Genomic DNA, 26,288 nt, shown 5'->3' with positions numbered 1-26,288 from the left:
CCGCCTGACCTCTGGCCCAGGCAACGGGTCTGACTCAGGGGAATGGGAAGCCGGCCCAGGACGCACTAACCATCAGCGGGAGGCTGGCAGGGCTGACCTGACAGGTCGGGAAGGACAGGCCCCCTGAGGCTGCAACTACCTGGGCAGGGGCAGAGGTGGCCCAGGCGCATGGCAAGCACACAGCAGCCGCGGGAGGAGGGCAGAGCTGCCTGGGGCACGGAGGAGGGATGCTGCCGTCCGCTCCTGACACAGCAGCCACTCAGCAGCAGTTCTGGGTGGATCCCCTGGTGAGGGTGCACAGGTGCCGCAGGTAGGCACGGGGAAGGCCGCACCCTCACCAGGATTCTGGGAGTTGAGAGATGGATTGCGGTCCCCTGGTGAGGGTATACAGCTGCCGCAGGTAAGCACGGGGAAGGCTGCACCCTTACCGCGATTCTGGGAGTTGAGAGATGGATTGCGGTCCCCTGGTGAGGGTGTACAGGTGCCGCAGGTAAGCACGGGGAAGGCCGCACCCTCACTGCGATTCTGGGAGTTGAGAGATGGATTGCGGTCCCCTGGTGAGGGTATACAGCTGCCGCGGGTAAGCACGGGGAAGGCCGCACCCTCACTGCGATTCTGGGAGTTGAGGGATTGCGGTCCCCTGGTGAGGGTGTACAGGTGCCGCAGGTAAGCACGGGCAAGCCCGCACCCTCACTGCGATTCTGGGAGTTGAGAGATGGATTGCGGTCCCCTGGTGAGGGTGTACAGCTGCCACGGGTGTGCACAGCTGCCGCGGGTAAGCACAGGGAAGGCCGCACCCTCACCGCGATTCTGGGAGTTGAGAGACGGATCGCGGTGAGGCAGGGGAGAGCTATTTATAGCTGATAGGGGCACAGGTCCTGCCCACGGGCCTGGCCTACACCAGCACTTCTTCAATGCCAATGTGTGGAGTGGGTTGCCTGGCACCTTGTCCAAATGCAGGCTCTGACTCAGGGGTCTGAGCATCTGAGACCTGCCCTGTGAGAAGTTCCTGGTGCTGCGAGATTCTGCCAGTGCCCAAGCCCCATCTGAGGGCAAAGGGCTGTGCTTTTTCAATATGATGCATTCCTTCTCCCCATTCTGGAACTGCTGCCATGGCCACGCTGGCCCCCTGGGTCAAGCCTCCAAATCTCTCATCCTTTTTCACGACTCTGGTTCTCTACGCTTTTGTCCTGTACCTGCACATACGTCTCTCACTTGGTGGCAAGCACAGCAACTCAGGCCTAACACCTTGCTCTTCTTCGTTATTCAATATTTTTTGTGGAAAACATTACAGGTTTTAGTTGCAGAAACTAATTTTTGTGCTGTGTTTAAATCTCTGAGTGTTCTCATAATTTGTCATTTGTTGTACTGTGTCGGTGGGACACAGTGAATGAGCTTCTGTCACACTACTGGTCCCTTAAAGGTGCCACTTGGATTTCGTGGGGTGCCACGGAGCTGGAGTCTGGCGGTGCAGTGGCTGGTCTGTGGGCCTTGGAAGGTGAGAGACCCTCACTTCTGGGCCCAGCAGTGCCCCTCTGAGGTGGCTCCCCAACCACCCAGAGGACATCCATTGTGCACCTGCCCGGGGCAGACTTGCAACCCACACAGCCCATCAGTCCCAGGCTCAGCACCAAGCGAACGGGGGAAAACCGGCATTTCTGTGCTCCTCCCATTTCTGTTTCTCTAACTCTAGTGCCTCCTTAGCTCGCACAATGGCAGAGTTGGGATTCGAGCCCAGATCCACCTGCTGCAGAACCTGAGCTGCTGAAAGTGCCAACTGCTCATGTTATTAAACCTAATTGCAATCGCTGGGCTGGGTTTGATCCTCCACATGATTATGTTCCTGGATGTTTCAGGATAGGAGGAGTTAAAACAAAAATGAGATTAAGTTAAAAAAAATTTTAAAGCTAAAGCTCAAGGGAAATGCTTTCGACTTTCACACCCTCTGAAAGAGTGCTCTCCTGTGCCAGGTGTGACAGACCAGGATGTCTGCCCTGATACCTCACGCAGGGCTGCAGGATGGGGCGAGATTGCAAAGAAAGCTGGGGAAAGGAGATGCCTGAGAAACTGCCTTCCACCCAGAGGCTGGGTGACAGCACAGATGATGAGTGCCAACAAGTCAGTTAAAGGAAACCCACAGATTTATGTGCATAAATTGCCAGCCTTTGAATTCAACATTCAGGACAAGAGTAATAACCTTTTAACTTGAAAGTTGCCCGAGGATTTTTCCTTTTCAAGCAAATGAGGTTGAAAAGTTAAGGTTTAAATGGAGAAAGACCATCAGGGAATTCTCAGTCACTATGCTGTTTCTCAGCGGTTCCAACTCGGTCTTTAGGACCATGCAATGGAGTCCTAAGAACGCCGCCCACGGAGGCCACCTGCCCACCAAGAGGGCAAGAGGAAGGAAGAGGTGGTGGGTGTGAAAGGGATTTCCCTGTATGGAAATATCGGTTAAGCATCTCCACGCCAAGAAAAGAAATAGGAGGAGAAATATCCTGAACAAATGAACAGAGTTCACCTGTCGCTCTCAGCCCATAGCTGACGATGCAAACGCAGCAGGAACAACCCCACACTGAAGACGCGCTCGGAGAGATGACGCCGTCGGAGAAGAGACGGGCTCCGTGTTGTCTCGAGACTCAGGTCCCTGGAATACCAGGCGAAGGCTGCTGAAGCGCCCCACGCAGCCCAGGCTCCTGCCAGCTCTCTCCGCCGAGGCAGCGGCCTGCATTTATGTCACTGGAGGTGGCGACTGCACCTGCCCGCTCTCTGACCCTTTCCAAGGTTCCGTTCATGTTAGAATCCCCAGTGAAGAGTGCCCTGTTGACCTGGCCAGTGACACCAGCCAGAGGTGTGTTCTTGCCTCTGACAGAGCTGGCCAGGAGGCAGGGGAGGCAGGCAGCTCTGCTGGCCAGGCGGCGGGAGCCCAAGCACTGCACACTGTGTTCACGCTGTGTCTGCGGCCGCGGGCAGGCGCGCCCGTCCCTCCTGATGCATTTCCACGAATGTTCTTTGGTCTCCTTGTCCATTCCCCACCTGAACACGGAGCAGGTCCCGAGTGGGTGCAGAGAGGACCAGGTACTCTAAGGGTGTTTGGTTACAGCCAACCCTGGGGACGGTCCAAGAAGCCTCGCCGACTATAGCAGAAGCTCAGATGTCTGAACTCTGCCGATCTACACGAGCCAGGCCAGGGCACAAAGGTTTCAGGATGGCGAGGAGACGGCACTGCCTTCTCTCTGCATCAGCAGCAGGTGCAGAGGGACGCATGACTGCAAAGATCTCAGGCCTGAACTACACCCACGTTGCCACCCACATACCCTCCTGGCCACTCCCTGGGTTCAGAGGGCTCCACAGCTGTGCAGTGGAAAGGTCCTCCCAGTCAAAGGGGCCTCTCTGAGGGCAGGAAACCCAGATCACCTCCCAAAGAGCCATTCCTATCACTGCATCTGTCAGAAGCCAGAACCAGTGGGAGGAAACTGTAGACATGAGGATTTACTATGAATGAGTTGCCTTACATGACTGGGGGCCTGAGTAGGACACCCTACATCCATCCAGAGGGCAGGCCATTGTGCCCAGAGGCTGCACAGCAAAGGCAGATCCAGAGAAAGGACCAGCTGCCACCCAGGGAACATAGAGGGCTGTGGGTTGGTGAGGCTGGCTCCCAGGACAGGCAAGGAGGGAGTTGAGAGGGAAGCTGCTACCAGTGGCAAAGAACAGCACTGTCGAAGGCCCAAGAGCCCCAGCATCGTGCTGGAGAGGTGGCACCACATCACTGAAGATGAGGGTGTGTCTCGAGTGGCAGGTGGTCTGGCAGGAGGGAGGTGCACAGGTGGGGTCTGCGACTCTGAGACATGCAGCAAGCACGGGGTGTCCAGCTCCCTCAGTAACAGAGTAGCAGAGGACGGCAGGCCAGGGAGGAGGCGACACACAGTTACTCCAGGACAATTAATCTATGGCAGTTAGTTCACTTTCCTATTCATCTGCAAACACTCGCTAAGTATCTTTTTGGTGCCAGATATAACACTCGTGAATGAGGCTACAGACACAAACGGTCGGAGTTCGCAGATGGCTGCAGACACTCTTGACAATCCGCTTGTTGAGTGACTCGGTGGATGTAGGTGCACAGTACTGTGGGACCCAGAGGGCAAGCAAGGCTCTGCACCGGGAAGCACAGAAGCATCGAGGAGAAGGCACTGAGGTAGGGATGCAGAAAGGCTTTGAAGCCTCCTTGGAGCTCTGTTTTGTGAGTTCTGGGCCTCCAAGGCAGAAGCCGGAAACTCACTGTTGCCACCTCCATTGCAGTTAGAACAGGCACGGGCTCCTCCAATCAGACACACCTGCTCCAGAGGCCCGTCTGGAGAATTCGGAGAGGTGTGACAAGGCATACTCAAGAGCAGGGTGACAGAAGTCCCTGGACTCAGTAGCCAGCGTGGGGGCAGGGATCCTGAGCACTCATGCCAAGCTGCAAAAGCTGGGGGCTTGTCGGCAGCCCCCCATTCCCATTGTGCAGTTTAGAAATTCTCAGAAATTCCAAAAACTATGTACTATCCCTAGATAAACTCCTTTTCATCTTAAACTAACTAAAATAGGTTCTGTTCACTGCAACTGTTGTTTGAAATGCTGACACCACCATGTGCATTACAAACAGAATGATTTCCACTAAAGGACTAGTAATAAAATCAGTGCCTTCAAAACCAATTGATGGGTGGGGAGATGTGATGTATCAATCTAAAGAAGTCAGGAAATGATCATGAAAAAAAAAAGAATTAGCAAGGAAAAAGCATTAAAAAATGAAATGATGGTAATTAGTTCAAGTCGATAAGTCATTACAATAAATGTAAACATGTTAAACTATTTTCTTAAAAGACAAAGATTATCTGCTTTGAATTTTAAAAATCGACTTGCATTCTGCTTAAAAATGCAGTTGGAAAAAGGATTTTTTAAAAAACAATAAATAAATAAAGGACTGGAAAAAGATAAACCTGGCAGAGGCTCAGAGCAGAGATGGAGACCTCGTGCAAGGTAAAAGAAATCAGCCACTGTGAAGTTACTAGATAATGAACCTTTAACATCTAATACAATCACAAAGTAAACAATGCAAAAACGTGCTGAAGTGCAAGGAGGAACAAACTAATTTAAAAAGTTCTCTGCTATATCAAAACAGATAGATTGAAAAGAGGTAAGTGAATCTAGAGAGGATAACAACACAATGACATGCTTATGTATGTTAATTATGAGCATTCTATATGTATGTTAACTGCTCACATATACTGAGAACATTTGAACATTTTATCTTCTTTGCCGCAGGATTTCCTTTTTGCTTATTTTGTAAGGAACAAAATATTATAAACAAATGTGAGGCTCCTTTCCTCCCTCAGGACCCAGGACTGTTTTCATCCTTCCCTCTCCTCAGGGAGCTGCCTTCATGAATTTGAATCATAACCACCTACACATCGGCCCCCTGTGGGAGGAGCTAGGGCAGGATCCTGGCTCCTGTGGATCAGCAGAGGCAGAAGCCAAGCACGGAGTGACCAAAGCAGCCAGTGGGCAGAAGCTGACACCCAGCTTTTTAGGCAGCAGCTGGAGAAAAACAGCCACATGGTAAGTCCGATGGTATTTCAGGGATTTCTAAGCACGAAATCCTATAGACCACCTGCAACGGAAACCAGGCTCTCGAAGAAGAAACAGCTGTACTCCCATTTTCACTGTAGCATTATTCAGAATAGCCAAGATACGGGAAAAACTTGCATGTCCACTGATGGACATGTGGATAAAGAAAATGTGGTACGTGAATATACATGCAATGAAAGGTGATTCGGGCTTAAAAGGGCAGAAAATCCTGCTATTTGTGACAACATGGATGAACGCAGAGGGCATTATGCTATGTGAGATAAGCGAGTCACAGAAGGAGCAATACCGCCTGATTCCATCGTGTGCAGAATCTAAAATCATCAAGCTCGTGGAAGCAGAGAGTAGAATGGTGGCTGTCGAGGGTGGAGGGAGGGGGATGGGCAGAGGCTGCTCAATGGGTCAAGTTTCAGTTATCCCAGCCAGGTACGTTCCAGAGACCGTGGTATGACACAGTGCCTAGCGTTAATATGGTATTATGCACTTCGAAGTGTATTAAGAAGGCAAACGGGTATTAAGTTTACCATGAAGCACACATACATACACATAAGCACATGTATGGAGATGATGCACACGTTCGGTACCTCGATTGTGGTGACAGTATCACAGGTATACACATATGTCCAAATTCATGAAAACTTACACATTCAATAGGTGCAGATTTTTGTCAGTGACTTCAATACAGCTTTAAAAAAAAGTGGTAAAAAGACACTCAAAGGAAAGGAGGGGAGAAGGGAGTGAGGGAAAGTGGAGAGACCTCGATGCCCACCCATTTTGCAGATCCCTGCTCCAGGGAAGGGCCACGCGTCCCCTTCCCACCCAAGGACTGTGACCGTCACTGTGTGCCACTTCCAGCCTGAGGCAGCAAACCCCAGTGGCTCCCCATGTCCCTCCTGTGATGTGGCCACTGCAGATGCCTCATGCTGGCGTGGCACAGTCACTCAGGGGAGATGCATGGGCTCTGAAGAGCTGCGTGTCCACCTCTGCACCCTGTGGCTGCTGTGGTCAAGTTGTACGTGGCTTCCGCCCCTGTGGACACACAGGAGCCAGCATCCTACCCTCAGCACCCCCACAGCGGCCACTGCAGAGACAGGTGGGACCCACACTCATGAGGGCAGAGATGGTCCTGAGGCTCCAGGGGAAGAACAGACAGATGCCTGTTTATCTGCAATGTTGTATTTCTTAATAAAACAAACAAGAAATTCCAAGGCAAAGAGGATAAAATGTTGATACCTTCTCACTTCGTGTGGTGAACACATGGATATTTGTCTTACTATTGTCTCTGATTCCATTTTTTTAAGGTAAATTTTAAGTAGTCACTAAAATTTATGGAACAAAACTGTGAAAGTGTCCTATTCTTAGAAAAAGGAACAACCTAAATCACCAATGTTAGGGCTCTTCAAATTCAGTCCAGAAAGGATCTGGGTCCAAACCTCAGAGCTCCCCAGAAGGTGGGGTTGAGCTGTGAGCGCGGGGCCAGAAGCAAGCACTGATGGAGGCTGTGCGGGGTCCTGTGCTCGGGCCGCGTCTGTGGCCTCGCTGGCTGGGACAGTGCGGACTCTCTGCAAACTGTGTTTCCCTGGAGAACAGGATGAACGCACAAGCCGCAGCTGAGGACGGGTAAGGGCAGCCCTGTCAGAAGGCGTCCGCCTGCCTGGGGCGCCGGGAGAGGTGGAGCCGGCTGGGCCACAGCTGGGACATTTGACCACGGCCGCAAGACTTCTCCAATGTGGAACTTCACCAAAAAGTAACAGCCGCCACCGAGTTAGTTCAGGATTACCACACCCAGACCTTGGAAGGAGAACAACAGCCAGGCAGCTAGAGGGCCAACCTAGGCAGAAACTAAATTCCAGGCTGCAAGTGAGGGAGGCAGGTTCCCAGGTCTGCCTACGGTCAGTGCTGCACGAGCCCGGCCTGCTCTTTTCCCCACACAGCCAGGCCTGCTGCTCCAGTCCGGGGGTGCCCTTGTTCAGAATACGATACGGGGTGGTAGGATGTCTTGGGATCCCACAGGCTGTTCCCCGCGGGGAGCGGGGAGGCCCTCAGAGTCAGAAGAACAGAGGGCTCTCCCCTGTCCTGTGTCCTGCCATGGGGAGTGCTCACCATGCTTCTGGCCTGTTCCCTGCACACCTGGGACGACCTCAGGAGTTTGTGAGAGGACCCCAGCGACTTGTGTGCAAGCCCCTAGGCCTACCTTTACTTTGCCACACCCAGGTTCCCAGTTCCTGCCTGGAACCAAGCAATCGATGCCGGCAGAAGTCACAACAGAAACAGGCTCATCCGTCCAACTAAAGGTCTACGACGTGCCCTTGCAGGCCCAGCTGGGGCTCAAGACCACACAGAGAAAGAGAGATCTTGCCCAGGCCAAGCACTAGGAGACACACGGGCTGCTTAGAATAGCTTCTGCATCCGGAGCAAATGAAGATGGAAGTCTCTGTCTTTTGATGTCTCACAATTTTCAAAGGAAGGAAGGAAGGGAGGGAAGGAAGGAAGGGAGGGGAGGGAGGGAGGGAGGGAGGGAGGGAGGGAAGGAGGAAGGGAGGGAGGGAGGGAGGGAGGGAGGGAGGGAGGGAGGGAAGGAGGGAAGGGAGGGAGGGAGGGAGGAAAGGAAGGGAGGGAGGGAGGGAGGGAAGGGGGGGAGGGAGGGAGGGAGGGAGGGAAGGGGGGGAGGGAGGGAGGGAGGGAGGGAAGGGAGGGAGGGAGGGAGGGAGGAAAGGAAGGGAGGGAAGGAGGAAGGGAGGGAGGGAGGGAGGGAGGGAAGGAGGGAAGGAAGGAAGGGAGGGAGGGAGGGAGGGAGGGAGGGAAGGAAGGAAGGAGAGAAAGAAAGAAAAGAAAAGAAAAGAGAAAAAAGAAGGCAGGCAGGCAGACAGACAAGACAAGACAGCGTTTTCTGGGAGGGGTGGCAGCTCTCAGTGGCGTTGACCCCAAGACCACCAGTCACCCCAGGACGTGCCGTCCACAGCGGCTGCAGAGCCTCGGCTCCCCGCCTGCAGTCTGGGCTCTCGGCGCTCCCCGCCCAGCTGCCCCGGGCTCTGCTCACTTTTGTCCTCTACACCTGTGAGTGCAGCAAAGGAGCAGGCTTCATCCTCTGCTGCCTTAGGGAGGGAGGGTGAGCCCCAGGCTATGTCCAGGCTGAAGCTGAGCCCTCAACATGGAGACATGCAACTCACCATGGTAGCGGTGAATGGGATGTTGTCAATCAGGGACGACGCCAGGGCTGAGACCCACACCACCAGGACGATGGCGGCCGTGAGGCGCTGCTCCTCTGGGACCATCTGGAAGGAGGACAAGAGCAGCTGCAGTGTTCCATCACATGCACTCAGGGTCAGATCCCACCAGCCGGGAGACTCAGAGGGGCCCCAGGGTGTCAGTCCTTCTTCTTACCCATCACAAGACCAAGGCAGACACAGGTGTGCAAGCCAGGGCCCCACCCACACCGGGAGCCTCCACTGGGTTTCTACCAGCAACGCCCAGCCATGCCCAGGCCTGCCAGCCCCTGGATGGGGAGGCAGAGTGACCCTGCCCCTCGTCCACGTGTGGTGGCTGTGCACACTGGTCACACTGACCCGATGGCCTGGCAGACCACTGAGGCTGGGGTGCCTGCAGCACTCACTTACTGAGGCTGGCGTCGATCCCACTCCTTCTCAGACAGGCTTTAAATAAAGTTAAAAGCAAAATAGCAAGCATCTGTAATTATATATTCTTTGGAAAAAGTCTCCCTTCATCTCTGGGCTGCACAGGATAGAACAGGTTCCCTGCTGTGCCTTTTTACATAATTAATGTGACCTGTTCTTACCAGAATTTTTTTTTTCCCACAAAATCAAAGAGCAGTGGGTGGAGTACCTTCTATTATAGCATTTATTTTACCTTTATTAGCAAAGCAGTTTGTTCTCCAACATATTCTATTAAGTGGAGATGTGCCAACGCCTAGAAGAAAGGATGTGTGATGAGAATCAGTATAAAACAGAAAATATATGCAAGATTAAAAAAAAAGTCTTGAAAAGACGTGAACATAAGGTAGGCCCAGACTCCTGCTTCTTATAAAAGATCAGACTCAAATACACAGTCTATAAATAATTTACTATCATATATGCACAATGAAGAGTCACGGAGAAAAAGTCCAACAACAACGGCAGAAATCCCTCATTGATTTGAGTTAATGTCCACGTTAAATTTAAATCCGAACGGAAGACTCTCTTTAAGACCTGTGTGAAGATACCGTTCAATTGCACATAATGAAATACCATTCCGTACAGGTCTTTCAAGTAAGTGGCATTTCCAATTTCTTTTTAAAGTTAAACATCACAGAGTTTTAAAAGAATTTTTTAATGCAGTTTTTATAATCTTCAAAGAAAAGAAGGAAAAGTCTATGTAACTGGCACATGTAACTATTTCCACAGTACTAGGCAGATTCAGAAACCTGGACCCAGGGAAAGGCCGGGAAGAGCAGAAGAGAGAAGATGAGGCACAGGAGCCTTCTGCCCAGGCTGCCGAGGTCCCGCGCAGGGACGCCCAGAGGCTGGCGACCGAGCCACCGTGGGAGGTCAGCGGAAGGCAACAGGTACCAGTGGCTCAGCTGCCCAGCAGCTCTGTGGGTGTGGCCTTTTCACTGTGATTCGATCATGCTGAAAGACTGCAAATATTGGAAACAGCAGCTTGTCTGTGTTTTTTTTATTTTTTTAATTTTTTTGTTTTTGTTTTTGAGACAGTTTTGCTCTATTGCTCAGGCTGGAGTGCAGTGGCGTGATCTCGGTTCACTGCAACCTCCACCTTCTGGGTTCAAGCGATTCTCCTGCCTCGGCCTCCCGAGTAGCTGGGATTACAGGCGCCCATCACCACACCTGGCTTATTTTTATATTTTTAGTAGAGATGGGGTTTTGCCATGTTGGCCAGGCTGGTCTTGAACTCCTGACCTCAGGTGATCTGCCTGCCTCGGCCTCCCAAAGTACTGAGATGACAGGCGTGAGCCACTGTGCCCGGCCAGCTTGTCCTTGTTTAAAGTAAGCTTAAGAATCTCAATCTGCATGTAAGTTGGTAGCTGACCTTCATTTAAAAGCCATGGAGCCCAAATGTTGGGTCTTCAATCACAATTCTCCATCAAGTTTGCTTTTATACCAACTAAGTCATAAGGAGAATCACTTCAGAGCAGGGTTTCTCACCCTGGCCCTGCTAATTTAGAGCCAGATCATTCTCTGCTCTGGGGCTGGCCCGTGCATTGTAAGACGCTGCACAGCAGCCCTGGCCTGGCCACACTCGAGGCCAGTGGCACCTCACCACCACCAGCGTGACGGCCAAAGACATCTCCAGACACAGCCACTGTCCTCTCTCTGGGGGAGTAAAACCACCCCGTTAAGAACCAATGTTCCCTGGGGGGTAAAATCACCCACTGTTAAAGAATGAAAAATGTAGCATAATCCAAATTTTATTAAATGAAACTTTAAAACTGAAAAAATGTTGAATGTAGCTATACCTTTTGCTTTGTTTGACATCATCAGTTGAAAGAAAAATCAGAGGCCTAAACCAGATTAAAATGTTCTGCCAAATGCCAAATAGGGATGGTTCTATGTGTATATGCCTCACACACACACAGAGTATGGTGTGCACAACTTGATGTATACCTATAGACATTTATATTTACATATTTAGTGTCATATAATTATCCTAAATATCATGGTCCAAGTTATGTAGTGTAAGAAGACAAAATAAAGTAAAATCTTCAAAAAACTTGAATATTGCATCTAATAACTCAGTTCAAAATAACTGATCTCTTAATTTTTTTTAAAAAAAGTCAAAATATGAAGAAACTACAAATACACTCTTTTACAAAATGAAGTAATTATCTAGCACATCCCTGTCTATCAAGCCTAACACTGTAGGTATACAATGTGTATTTTACAGTATGCAAAGTTTATGTACAGTTGAAGATTATACCCATTACTTGTCTCCTTCATCAGCTTATACAGTGAAAAGATGATCGTGTAGTATAAGTCAGGATGTGAAACATCATTAGTCTGTCACAGAAATGCTGATTCAGCAATGACCTGACATCCTTGTCCCACTGAAATAAGCCAATACCATAAATCATTGCTACCACTTCTTTCAAAATGATAAACTAGGAGGTCTAAGAGTCCCTTCTTCAGCCAAACAAATGGATCCTAGATAAAACACACTTTTAACACGTTCCAGATTAGCAAGACAATGTATGGCTTTCCAAGGAATCTCTCCCCATGAAAATGTTTCCTGCAGCTGTCTAAGAGCTGCAAGACTTGAGTGGCACAGGGTGGAACTGCCTTGAAGCTCGAGGCTGATCAAGCCCTGAAGTCAGAGGAGGTGTGAATGCTTGTGAGGTTGTAGGCTCCACTAAGATTTCTCATACTGAGCTAAGATCCTTGAAATGCACCAAAATTATTCCCTGGCATCCAGCAGAGGCAGACACAGCAGTTTCTGGAGGAAAGCATCCCGCCTGCAGGCCCTCAGGAATCTCACAGAACAAGAGGAAATGATGAGATTATAGTCTTGGATCTCCAGGGACACAGAAGACAAGCAGCATGAATGAGAGCAGAAACAACCAAAACAGATTTAGCCAGACCCCACAACTGCATGGATGAGAATTCATAGATACTGAATATAGAAGAGGAACTTTGCTTAAAGAAATTAGGGGTTGAAGAGTGTAAAAGTACCAATTAACATGGGCCCTCGATGAGTTAAGAATGAAGGCCGTCATCTCCAGATGACATTAAACCACCAAAAACACTAAAAGAGTGAGTATATAACTGCCAAGAAAGGGGCAATAGAATTTTAAATAATTCTCAATCAAATTAAATAGTCAAAAATTGGCTAATCAAGAAAACTAAGGTAATAAATCATAATAGAAATTTAAAATAATTTTGAATAAATAAAATGTAAATATAATCAAAATGCACACAAAAACTTGAGGGATGCAGCTAAAAGGAAATTTATAGTCAAATATACACAATGGGAAATACGAAGCATGAATATCAAAAGCTAAGTATCCATCTTTGTAAGTTAAGAAAATAACAACAAATTGAACCCAAAGAAGTGAAGAGAAAATGACAATTTTAAGTAGAAAATGGGAAAGAGAGAGAGTCACCAAAAACAACAATGAAAAAAGAGATCATCACTATAAAGATACTACAATAAACAGATAATGGAGTAAAATTACAAATCAACTCTAGCATTATTTTTGCTTTTATACAGATATCCAGTTGATTCAGCACCATTTGTTGAAAAAATGTTTTCTTTCCCAAATGAATTGCTTTGCCACTATGGTTTAAAATCAGTTGTATATTTAAAAAACACATAACACATATACAGAGTCTATTTCTGTACTCTCTATTCTGTTCCATTAATCTATGTCTATCTTTTGCCAGTACCACAGTCTTGATTACTATAGCTTTGTAGTAAGTCAAGAAATCAGGTAAGTGCTCCAAAAGTTGTCCTTTTGGGGAAAAAAATGCTTTAGTTATTTGAATTTAGTCCCTTGAATGTCTACACAAATTGTATAATTAGCTTGTCATTCTCTGCAGAAAAACCTAGTTCAATTTTTATTAGAATTGTGCTTAAATCTGTAAGTCAATGTGGGAAGAACTGCACACTAAACAACACTGAGTCTTCGGATCTATGGACAGACTGTATCTCTTCATTAGGTCTTTAGATCTTTCACAAAAATTTCTTTTCAAAATATCTCAGTAATTTTTGTTATAGGAATCTTGAGCATACTTTTTTTTTAAGATTTATTCCTAGGTTTTTAAGGCTTTTAGTATCATTATAAATGCAATTGTTCCTTAAATATTTTCCAATTATGTGCCACTAGTATATGATAATATATTGATTTTTGATACTGATCTTGTATCTTCTGACCTTGTTAATTTATATATTAGCTCTGGTAGTACTGGATTTTTTGTAGACTACCTGAGATTTTCTACATAAACAATCACATAGCCTGTAAACAAGAACAGTTTTACTTCTCTCATTTTCATTTTTCTGCCATTTATTTCTTTATATTGTCATGTTACAAGAAGTAGGTTCTTCAGTACATTGTCTGTTGAATGGAAAAGGTGACTGCCTTGCTGCCAATCTCATGGAAAAACAATTAAGTTTTTCACCATGAAGTATAAGGTTGGCTCCAGGTTTTTCAAAAACGCCTGTCATCAATTTGAGAATTCACGGTTTGCTCCCAAATGCTCTTTCTGCATCTATTGAAATGATCATATGGTTTTTCTCCCGCATTCTGTTAATATGGAAAATTATACTAATTATTGAATGTTAAATCAACCTTGGATTTCTGGAATAAACGTTTTTTGATTATGCTGTACTATTTTATACACCATAGCATTTGATTTGATATCTTGCTTGATCTATGTGAGTGGGAGACGTTGATCTGTAATTTTCTTTTCACATAATACCTTTGTCTTAATACCAGGGTAATACTAGACCTACAAAGTAAGTGGGGAACTGTCCCCCACCTCCATTATTTTCTGAAAGAGATTTATAGGGTTGGTATTATTTCTTACTCAACGTTCAAGAAGATTAAACAGGGAAGCCATTTGTGTTTGGACTTTTCCTTGTGTAAATAATTTTAATTACTAATTCAGCTGCTTTATTGATATAATTCTATTCAGATTTTCTATTAAAACGTGAGTCCATTTTGGTAAGTTGTAGTTTTTAAGGAACTATTCCATTTCATGTAAGTTGTTGAATTTGTTGGTATAAATTTGTTAACAGATTATCTTAATGTTTTTTAATCCCTGTAGGGTTTGTGTTGGTCACCTCTCATTTCTTGACGATACTGGTGATGTGTGTTCAATTGTTTCTTTTCAAAGAACCAGCTTTTTAGTTTAGTGGGTTTTTTTTTTTTTCTGCATTGTCTGTTTCCTACTTTGTTGATTCTGATCTTATCGTTATTAGTTTCTTCTTCCTATGTATTTTAGTTTTACTTTCCATTCCAGCTTCTTAAAGTAGAACATTAGATAGCTGATTTTAGATCTTTCTTATTTTCTGTTGTATTTCATCTACAAGTTTCCCTCTAAGCTAACTTTAGCTGCACTCAAAAATTTTTTATATATTTTCAACAACATTTTACTTTGTAATACTATCTTATTCCCTTGTGATTTCATTTTTGACTCATGACTTAACAAGAAGTGTATTTTTGACTTTCCAGACATTGAGGTTTTCCCAGGCTGCTATTGATTTCTAACTTAAATTTGTTGTGGTCATAGTACGTAATCCTTATGATGTAATATTATAATATTGGTGAATGGACTGTGTATACATGAAAAGACTGAATTCTGTGGTTGTTGGATATAGTGTTCTACAAATGTCAATTGAATCAAGGTGGTTGATAATGTTATTCATAGCTTCTATGGCTTTCCTGATTTTTTTTTTTTTTTTTTGTCTAGGTGTTCTATCAATTTCTGAACAGTGATAAAATCTTCTTCTATGATTCTGGAATTGTCTATTTTGTTTTACTTTAGTGAATCAATTGCATCTTGAGTATTTACCAGGGACATTCATAATTGTTATATCTTCCTTATAATCTGTCTCATTTATTATTAAATGTCCCTCATTATGTCCAATTATATTATGTGTGTTGAAGTTTACCCTATGCCACTTCGGCCTTTTATGCTTATTATTTGCATGCCATGTATTTTTCCATTCATTTACTTTCAACATATCTCTATACTTAATTGAAAAGTATGTCTTATATCATTGCTCAGCCTTTCAACTAAGATCAAGGGTAAAGTATGTCTCTTATGAGCAGCATATACTACAGCCTTACTTCCTTATCTGCTTTCTCAATATTTTCCTCTTACTGGGAATGTTTGCAGTTAACATAATTATTGATATAGTTGTATTCAGGTCAAAAAAATTATCATTTATTTTATGTTTGTCTCTTCTTTTTTTATTCATTTCTGTGCCCATTTTCTTGCTTTCTTTTGGGTTACTTGAATACTATTTTATTTTCATCAGTTGGCTTTTAATAATAATTAATAATATTAAGTATTAAATATTATTATTCTTAATAATTTTTATTTTTAGTACTTACTCCATGAATTAAAATATAGATATGTAACTTCTTTACAGCCTAAAGTTTTATTGCATCAAGTAAAATGTACAAGCTTTGAAATGATAAAAGTCACTTTACCTCTCCCATTTCCTCTTATAGTATAGTTTACATCTTGTGGTATATATTGTATATATTACACTTTATGGTATATGTTACATCTATATACTTAAAACTCCCACCAGACAATATTATAATTTATACTTTCAACCATCAAATCTAATTTGAAGAACTTAAGAGGGAAAAAAGTTATCTTTTACACTTACCTACTTTTACCATTTCTGCTGTTCTTCATCCCTAAAGATCTAATTTCTCTGTAATATCATTTTGCTTCATCCTGGATAAATTCCATTAACATGTCTTATAGAGCAGGTCTGCTGGAAATGAATTCCAGTCATTTTCTTCCTCTGAGAATGTCTCTCTTTTTTTCCTTTATTCCTGAATATTATGCTAGATACAGAATTCTGGCTTGAAAGTTCTTTTCTTTCCGCACTTAAAGAAGGTGCTCCATTATCTACTTGCCTCCAGGATTTCTGATGAGAAATTTGCAGTCATTCAAATCCTAGTCCTTTGTATGCAATGTATCACTCTTCTCTCACTGTTTTCAAGATTTTTTTCTTATTTTTAGTTTTCAGCACTATGATTATGATGTGTCCAGGCATGTTTTCCTTTATTTCATCCTGTGTTTTCACTGAATTTCATGAAATTGTAAATGTGTCTTTGCAAGATTGATAATTCTCTGTCATTATCTCTTCAAATATCTTCTTCTCTTAATCTCTTGCTCCTCTTCTCTGAAGCTCCAATTGTTTTTAATATTTGGAAATATTTATTATTTTTTAAATTTAATTTTAAGTTCTGGGACACATGTGCAGGAAGTACAGGTTTATTACATAGGTAAATGTCTGCCATGGTAGTTTGCTGCACCTATCAATCCATCACCTAGGTATTAAGCCCCACATGCATTAGCTATTTATCCTGATGTTCTCCCTCCCCCTTTTCCCCCTTGACAGGATCCAGTGTGGGTTGTCCCCTCCCTCTATCCATTGTTCTCATTGTTCAGTTCCCACTTATAAATGAGAACATGCAGAGTGTGGTTTTCTGTTCCTGTGCTAACTTGCTGAAGATGACAGCTTCCAGCTCCATCATGTCCCTTCAAAGGACATGACCTTGCTTCTTTTCATGGCTGCAGAGTATTCCATGGTGTACATGTACCACATTGTCTTTATCCAGGTTATCATCGTAGGGCATTTGGGTTGATTCCATGTCTTTGCTATTGTGAATAGTGCTGCAATGAACATATGCATGCATGTATCTTTAGAGAAGAATGATTTATATTCCTTTGGGTATATTTATATTCCAATGGGTATAACCCATTGCTGGGTTAAATTGTATTTTGGGCCCTAGGTCTCTGAGGAATCTCCACACTGTCTTCCACAATTGTTGAACTACTTTACATTTACACCAATAGTGTAAAAGCGTTTCTATTTCTCCACAGTGTCTGTTGTTTCTTGACTTTTTAATAATTGCCATTCTGACTGATGTGAGATCTCATTGTGGTTTTGCTTTGCATTTCTCTAATGATTAGTGATGTTGAAATTTTTTTCTTAAGTTTGTTGGTTGCATGAATGTCTTCTTTTGAGAAGTGTCTGTTCATGTCCTTTGCCCACTTTTTAATGTGGTTGTTGGTTTTTTTTATTGTAAATTTGTTTAAGTTCCTTATAGATTCTGGATATTAGACCTTTGTCAGATGGATAGAGTGCAAAAATTCTCTCCCATTCTGTAGGTTGTCCGTTCATGCTGAGGATAGTTTCTTTTGCTGTGCAGAAGCTCTTTAGTTTAATTAGATCCCATTTGTCAACTTTTGCTTTTGTTGTAATTGCTTTTGACATTTTTGTCATGAAATTTATGTTTGTGTCTATGTCCTGAATGGTATTGCCTAGATTTTCTTCTAGGGTTTTTATAATTCTGGGTTTTATATTTAAGTCTTTAATCCGTCTTGAGTTAATTTTTGTATAAGGTGTAAGGAAGAGGTCCAGTTTCAATTTTCTGCATGTGGCTGGCCAGTTTTCCAAGCACCATTTATTTAATAGGGAATCCTATCCCCATTGCTTGTTTTTGTCAGGTTTGCTGAAGATCAGATGGTTATAGATGTGCAGTCTTATTTCTGAGATCTTTATTCTGTTCCATTGGTCTGTGTGTCAGTACCATGCTGTTTTGGTTACTGTAGCCTGGTGGTATAGTTTGAAATTGGGCAGCATGATGCCTCCAGCTTTGTTCTTTTTGCTTAGGATTATCTTGGCTATACGGCCTCATTTTTGGTTCCATATTAATTTTAAAGTAGTTTTTTCCAATTCTGTGAAGAATGTCAATGGTAATTTAATGGGAATAGCATTGAATCTATAAATTACTTTGGACAGTATAGCCATTTTCACAATATTAATTCTTCTTCGTATCCATGAGCATGGTATGTTTTTCCATTTCTTTGTGTCCTCTCTGTTTTCCTTGAGCAGTGATTTGTAGTTCTCCTTAAAGAAGTCCTTCACTTCCCTTGTTAGCTGTATTCCTAGGTATTTTATTCTCTTTGTAGCAATTGTGAATGGGAGTTCATTCATTATTTCACTCTCTGCTTGTGTATTGTTGGTGTATAGGAATACCTGCGATTTTTGCACACTGTTTTTGTATCCTGAGACTTTGCTGAAGTTGTTTATCAGCTTAAGAAGCTTTTGGACTAACAGGATGGGGTTTTCTAGATATAGGATCATGTCATTTGCAAACAGAGACAGTTTGACTTCCTCTCTTCCTATTTGAATACCCTTTATTTCTTTCTCTTGCCTGATTGCCTTGGCCAGAACTTCCAATACTATGTTGAATAGGAGTGGTGAGAGACAGCATCCTTGTCATATGTCGGTTTTCAATGGGAATGCTTCCAGCTTTTGCCCCTTCAGTATGATACTGGCTGTGGGTTTGTCATAAATGATTCTTATTATTTTATGATAAGAATCACATCTAGTTTATTCAATACCTAGTTTTTTGAGAGCTTTTAACATGAAAGGATGTTGAACTTTATCAAAGGCCTTTTTTGTGTCTATTGAGATAATCATGTGGTTTTTATCTTTAGTTCTATTTATGTGATGGATTACGTTTATTGATTTGCGTATGATGAACCAGCCTTTCACCCCAAGGATGAAGCCGACTTGATCATGGTGGATAAGCTTTTTGATGTGCTGCAGGATTCAATTTGCCTGTATTTTATTGAGGATTTTTGCATCCATGTTCATCAGGGATATTGGCCTGAAGTTTTCTTTTTTTGTTGTATCTCTGCCAGGTTTTGGTATCAGGATGATGCTGGCTTCATAAAATTAGTTAGGGAGAAGTCCCTCCTTTTCAATTGCTTGGAATTGTTTCAGAAGAAATGGTACCAGCTCCTCTTTGTACCTCTGGTAGAATTCAGCTCTAAATCCTCTGATCCTGGGCTTTTTATTATGGGTAGACTGTTAAATATTCATTACTGCCTCAATTTCAGAACTTGCTATTGGTCTATTCAGGGATTCAACTTCTTCTGGGTTCAGTCCTGGGAGGGTGTTTGTGTATAGGAATTTATCCATTTCTTCTAGATTTTCTAGTTTATTTGCATAGAGATGTTTATAGTATTCTCTGATGGTTGTTTATATTTCTGTGGGGTCAGTGGTGATATTCCCTTTATCATTTTTTATTATGCCTATTTTATTCTTCTCTCTTTTCTTCTTTACTAGTCTAGCTAGCGGTCTACCTATCCTATTGATTTTTTCAAAAAACCAACTCCTAGATTCATTGATTATTTGAAGGGTTTTTCATGTCCCTAGCTCCTTCAGCTTCACTCTGATCTTGGTTATTTATTGTCTTCTGCTAGCTTTGGGGTTTGTTTGCTCTTGGTTCTCCAGTTCTTTTAGTTGTGATCTTAGGGTATTGATTTGACATCTTTCTAGCTTTCTGATCTGGGCATTTGGTGCCGTAAATTTCCCTCTTACTACTGCTTTAGCTGCATCCCAGAGGTTTTCTTTGTTCTCTTTGGTTTCAAAGAACTTCTTGATTTCTGCCTTCATTTCATTATCTACCCAGGAGTCATTCAGGAGAAGGTTGTTCAGTTTCCATGTAGTTGTGCGGTTTTGAGCGAGTTTCTTATTCTTCAGTGAAACTCCAGTTTTTGGTCTTGTTCCACAGCTTTATGAACTCTAGCAATGTAAAAAAAAATTTTGTCTAAGTTCTTTAGATTGGATAATTTACATTGATCTATTTCAGTTCACTGACTCTTCCCTCTGTCATAGTCATTCCACTACTGAACTCATCGAGCAACTCTTTTTTTATTTAAGGTGTTGTAGTTTTAATTTCTAACCTTTGTATTAGATTTTCTGGTATAATTCCTATTCTCCCCTTAGAACTCTCATCCTTTCATTCATTTCAAGTGCATTTTCTTTACCTCATTGATCATAGTTATGAAAGCTACTTTAAATTCTTTGGTCATTGCAATATCTGAGTCCTCTCAGGTTTCGTATCTGATGACTGTCATTTTCCCTTGGAAATTTATAACATATTTTCTTATTCATTGTACATTGAGTCCTTTGGTACTGTCTCCTGGATACTGTCAATGTTAAAATACATAAACTCTGGATTCTGTTTTAATCTTCTGGAGATTATTAATTTTTTTTTACTTATAAGCTAATTAGCTTCCGACCACAATTTCTGTCGTACTTTCTAAAGGAAGTGGTTCAAATTCAAATTTCCTGTGATCACTTGGGCCTGGTTCACACGCGTATCATCCAATAGTCAGCCACATGCTTGTGCAGATGGTTCAAATCTCAGTTGAGTTCTCTAAGCCTTGCCATCTTGCTTCATACCTGCCTAGCATACACATCATTCAAGAGTTAGTCAGAGACCTGTACGGATGGTTCTCACCTCAGTGAGTCATCAGTCAGTCCTCTGGGCCTTTGCTGCGCTGGTTTGAGTCTGTCCCCAGATGGCGTTGTTCTGAAAGTAGGCTGAGGCTAGTGCAAGTTCATGAACAGAACTGGGGGGCTTCTCTGGCTCTCTCTTCTGGGATTCCCCCACACTCCCTGGCCTGCAGGTGCTACTCTCTCTGACTCCTCTGGGCCAAAAGATAGGGTTGCTACTGGAGTACTGTCTGTCTATGCCACCATGCCACTGCATGATGAAAGCTGGCTCCAGGGAGAAATCCAGGAGAGAAGAAAACAGGAAAACCACCCTGAGAGGGTTCCTTCTGCAGGCTTCGACATTCTCCACAATCTACCTGTTTGTACTTCTCAGAGTCCATATGGAGTTGATTTTTGTCCAGTTTTCATTGTAATCAGAGGGAGCTGTGAACTTCAGAGGTTTACACGCCCTTTGCAGATTGGAATTCAACATTGTCTCTCATTATGACACCGGGTTAAAATACTCTTTTTCTGCCAATATCTAAATTTTAAAATAAATTAAGTCGGCTACTTTTCCTGCGTCCAATCCTCCCCAACTGACCACCTAGGGTCCTGGGACCTCACACCCCCTGCAGAGCCCTCATCAGGGCAAGGGAGATCAGCGAGCATCACACAACTCTGGATAAGGAGGAAAGGGCGCAGGTCTGGCTGCCTCCAGCCAGCATTTGAGAACCTGAACAGTCTCCATGACCATCAGGTGTACCACAGCAGAGGTACGAGCAGGCTGATATCTCGGAAGTCAGGTAGACAGTCCCTGGGATCTCTGGGCTTCCTTTTATCAGATGCCCTGCAGCCTGCCTTTCTGTGCTGATGCTTCCGCTCATGATGTCCTGTCTCATTTTAAAACCGCCTCCATCAAAATCTGACTGGAGCAATAAGAAACACCTGATTTTTTTGAATCTCTAAAACATATTGAAAGTTCTTACGTGTTTAACAGCTGACATATTTAGCAATTTTCACAAACATTTCAAATATAATTGAATATTTTAAATGAACTTGACTTACAATATTATCTTTGGAGAATGTCAGAGCAAGGTTAGAAAGACTATCAAAATTAGTAAAAAGCTCATTATAAATCATCTTTGCTGCAGACATTTAAAAATAAAAATGGGCCAGGCGTGGTGGCTCACACTTGTAATTCCAGCACTTTGGGAAGCCAAGGTGGGCGGATCACTTGAGCTCAGGAGTTCGAGACCAGCCTGGTCAATGTGGCAAAACCTGTCCCTAAAAAAAAAATAAAATTAACCAGGCATGGTGGCGCACGCCTGCAGTCCCAGCTATTCCAGAGGCTGAGGTGGGATGATTACTTGGGCCCGGGGAGTAGAGGCTGCAGTGAGCTGAAATCATACCACTGCACTCCAGCCTCAGTGACAGAGTGAGACTGCTTCAAAATAAATACATACATACATACATAAATACATAAATAAAGTAAAAATAAAAATGAAAATGCCTATGTGTAAATTTTCCTCCGAAATTATGCATGCATCTTCCCAGTAAACTTACTATTGATTCTGTTTGCAAGGCAGCACTTCTTTTAAGACTCAGATACAAGATAAAGCAAGTTAAATGACCCTCATGTTTATATGCCTGGCAGAAAAGCTAGGTGACCACTCTCGTTCTAAAAATAAACTTCTTGTTATGTTGTTCATTCACATTGGTATCAGATCCACTTAGAATCATCTGTAATTTAAAAACTAATCCTATTTTTGTATTCCATGAAAAAGAGACATTAGAAGTGACTTGAGTCATTATTGAAAAGCACTAAATAAAAGGAAGAAAATAAAATTTATTTTGGGGGGATTTTGATAGCGATATGTACCTTTTTGTTTAGTTTCATTTTTGTGTTCTCATTTGTTTAGTTTTACTGCTAAGGGAGCGTTTTCTCTTTTTGTTGTTTATTTCCCCAAAGGCAAGAAGAATGAGTCATTAGTGTCTGTGAACTTAGAGACTGTGGGGTAGAGCACGTGAGGGCAACCGTGCCCTCCACCAGCATTCCTGTGATTAAGCTTTGCAGTGAGTGAACTTTCTTTCACTCTTTTACATTGTGTCATTTCTTGGATCTTAACATTTCTCAAGACAGTTAAGAGTATAAAAGTTACATGACTTATGTTATAAACCCTATAGTTTATGAGGAAAGGTAACTAATGTCGAAAAATAACATACATACATCAGAAATGACAGCCAGCCAAGAAGAACTGGGAAGGCAGCAGGGAAGCCTGATTTAGGATTTGGCAAGAGTTATCAACTATTAACATGAAATTATTATAAATAACCTATAAATTAGAGCCTTTATCCTGCCTATTATTAGCACGATTCTTACTTCCAATGCCAGAGTCTTGGCTAAAGATGTCCCACTGGCAGAGACACAAATAAATCCAGACCCACGGGAAGGCTTTCCAAATCCCCTTCACACCCAGAGGAGGAAATGCACACAAAGCATTAACAGGCCTGCATGGAGAATTCATCACTTAGGAACCAAGAAATCCCCAAGGCTTCCTAACACCGCTGAGAAACAACAAAGTTGTCTTTTTCTCTTTCTTCTCAGCTTACGATTCTGATTAAAATATCCTCGCAAGAAGCCTTCTTAGATGAATCCATGCGAGAACTACTCTCCTCACAGAACCTGTGAAAATTATGATGAATGACTTACACCACTTGATACATGGTTTGATTTCTAAATATAAGTACATGTATTTCAAAAACGTGCAGTCCTCATGAGCCAACATCCCATATTGCTTAGTCTCCATTCGCTCCTTTATTTGTTTGATGAGTACTGAGTGCTTACTATGTGGCAGCACTGTCAGGACCACTGAGGATTCCACAGTGACCAAGATAGACACACATTTGCTGATCTCCTAGAGCTTATATTCTGGTGAAGGGAGACAGAGGAAAAGTTTATATATTCATTTATGTGCCACACATATATATTAGAGCATTATTACAGCGTGTCATAGACAGAGAAAAGTTTATATATTCATTTATCTGCCACACATATATATTAGAGCATTATTACAGCGTGTCATAGACAGAGAAAAGTTTATATATTCATTTATCTGCCACACATATATATTAGAGCATTATTACAGCGTGTCATAGATAACACTCTGTTAGAAGGAAAGGAACACAGGAAAGTCGTCAGCAACGATGGAAGAACTCCTTCCGCAGGGCCAGGGAAGGCCGCCCTGAGGATGGACACTTGAGGAGACACTAGAGAGGTGAACCAGCCTCCAGCATGCTTGGGAAGAGCATCCCCGGTAGAGGCGACAAGTACAAATGTGCATTCACCTAGCAAGAAGGCCACTGTGTCTGGGGTCCAGCCCCTGTGGTAGGAAATTATGTGTAAGTGGCAGCTGCAGCCAGCTCATTTGTGGCTTTATGAGTCATGGTTGAGGCTCTAGATTTTATTCCAAGTGAAACAAGGACAACATGCTGTTATCAAAAGCACCAAAAGCCCTTTAGGTCTAACTTTTCAACATCACACGGAAAAAGAGGAAGCAGTGTCTCATTCAAGGTTCTCAGTCCAAAAGCCTGCTGAGAAGCCAATAAAGCTCCTTAATCTCTAGCAGAACCTGAAATGCATGGCAACTCTTGTTTTACTCCTATTTATAAAGGCAGGTTTAAATATGATTTTGCAAATTTTTAAGCTAACAATTAAGAGAACGCAACTATTATTTATAACTTCAAAACACTCAAAAAATAGATGCAAAGAAACTTTACCAATATAAAACATCAGCACATGGGAAGAGGACGTATCAAGGAAATACAATATAGCGAATATAAGGCATAACAGCAAATATTTTAAAATTAGGTCCAATTCTATGTTCTCTACTAGAAACAAATTAAAAACAAAATGACAGAGATTAAAAATAAACAAACGGGCAATTCCAGGGAACTTCCAGTCCAGACAAAATGATAGAGACCCCAAACTCCCTGCTTACTCCTGCCAAGCACACCTATAAACCCTGGGAATAAAGCAAGAGGCAAGTAAAGGAGAATTCTGAAAGGTTGCAGTAAGAGGAGAGGAAACTGGTTTGGGACCTAATAATGGTTTGGCTCTGTGTCCCCACCCAAATCTCATCTGGTAGCTCCCATAATTCTCACCTGTTGTGGGAGATACCTGGTGGGAGATAATTGAATCATGGAGGGCTGCTCTTTCCCAGCTGTTCTCGTGATAGTGAGGAAGTCTCATGAAATCTGATGGTTTTAAAAATGGGAGTGTCCCTGCACAAGCGCTCTCTCTCTCTCTCTCTCTCTCTGCCTGCTGCCATCCATGTAAGATGTGATTTCCTCCTCCTTGCCTTCTGCCATGATCATGAGGCCTCCCCAGCCATGTTGAACTGTAAGTCCATTAAACCTCTTTCTTTTGTAAATCGCCCAGTCTGGTGTATGTCTTTATTAGCAACGTGAAAATGGACTAACACAGGAGCCCAGGAAAATGGGAACAGCACAGCTGCAGGGTGTATTTCGTCCCTCAAAATCAGCATTTCCAGACCAACTCCCAATATAGCAAGAGAAGACAGCCAGGTGGGCTTGTTCCTCCCTTGGATGAAAATACACCAGGGGAACATGCCCCCCGGCAAGTAAGATTAATAAAAGCCCTGCCAGCAAAGGTAACCACGGGAGGCACCCCATCCCCTACAAAGAGATACCTGGTGAGTGGACAGAACCTGAGAAGGGACCCCACTACACCTCACACCTGGGATCTCAAGCCAAGAGACACCCAGGTCAAGAGCCATGTGCTATGGTATCCTACTATAGCACATGGCTCATGGAATGTTCTGAGGTCCCCACAGGAAGGGGGATGCCATCTCAACAAACACTTAGCCATGGAAGTCTCTTCACTTCTGCAGACCTGAAACTCCTCTCCACAGGAAGAGACATCTGGGCAGCCCAGCCTGGGGAAATCCCTTCCAGCCCCCAAGGCAGCACCCAGCAGCACTGGAGAAACCAAACAGATCAAAGCAGCACTGCAAGATCTCTGAAAATTAAATCTTCATTTGAATGGCAGACTACGTAAATAGTCCATAACTTGTGTGCTAAACTTAAACATGTTGACTGCCTGCTGAAATAAAACAGTTATTTATGACTCAGAGTATCCTAAAATAATAGATAAAATACCCAGGATACAATCAAAAGTCACCTGTCATATCAGAAACCGAGAAAATCACAACTTGAATGAGAAAAGACAATCACCTGATGCCAACACTGAGATATATCAGATGTCGGATTATCTGAAAAGGATTTTAAAGCAGCCTTCACAAAAATGTCTCAACAATCAGCTACAACTTCTCTTGGAACAAGTGAAAAATAAGACTATGGGAAGAAACAAAAGATATACAAAAAAGAATCAAATGGAAATGACAGATCTAAAATATACAATAACAGAATTTGTTAAAGCCTCTTGATATGCACTCAATAGTAGAGACAATAAAGAAAAGAATCAGTGAATTTGAGGGTAAATCAATAGAATTTCACCCAATCTAAAGAGCAGAGAGAAAACATATTTTTGTAAAAGCACAGGGGGTGGAATGGAGGCTCAGGGAACTGTAGGACTATTTTAAAAATCTAATATTCATGTCACTAGAGTACTAGAAGGAGAAAAGAATTAGAAT

General features: G+C 43.3%; 1 protein-coding gene across 26 annotated transcripts in view; it reads right to left on the bottom strand.

Moving 5' to 3' along the window:
* The window catches only part of OCA2 (OCA2 melanosomal transmembrane protein), a 460,826-nt gene that overhangs the window by 225,489 nt on the left and 209,049 nt on the right, over positions 1 to 26,288 (bottom strand). For 25 of the 26 annotated variants that reach the window (XM_073995274.1, XM_065547634.1, XM_073995264.1 and 22 more), the window contains 2 exons: positions 9,493 to 9,552; positions 8,796 to 8,900 (listed from right to left, as the gene is read on the bottom strand). In XM_073995274.1, coding sequence (XP_073851375.1) covers positions 8,796 to 8,900; positions 9,493 to 9,552 — 165 coding nt within the window. Of the gene's footprint in view, positions 1 to 8,795; positions 8,901 to 9,492; positions 9,553 to 19,006; positions 19,921 to 26,288 lie in introns of those variants that run through there. The other variant, XM_073995280.1, reaches the window with a different exon arrangement.

Source organism: Macaca fascicularis, chromosome 7 (assembly GCF_037993035.2).
Source record: "Macaca fascicularis isolate 582-1 chromosome 7, T2T-MFA8v1.1".
In the NCBI taxonomy this organism is placed as follows: domain Eukaryota; kingdom Metazoa; phylum Chordata; class Mammalia; order Primates; family Cercopithecidae; genus Macaca; species Macaca fascicularis.
Note: the sequence above shows the minus strand (reverse complement) of the source record. Positions and strands in the feature narration are given on the sequence as shown.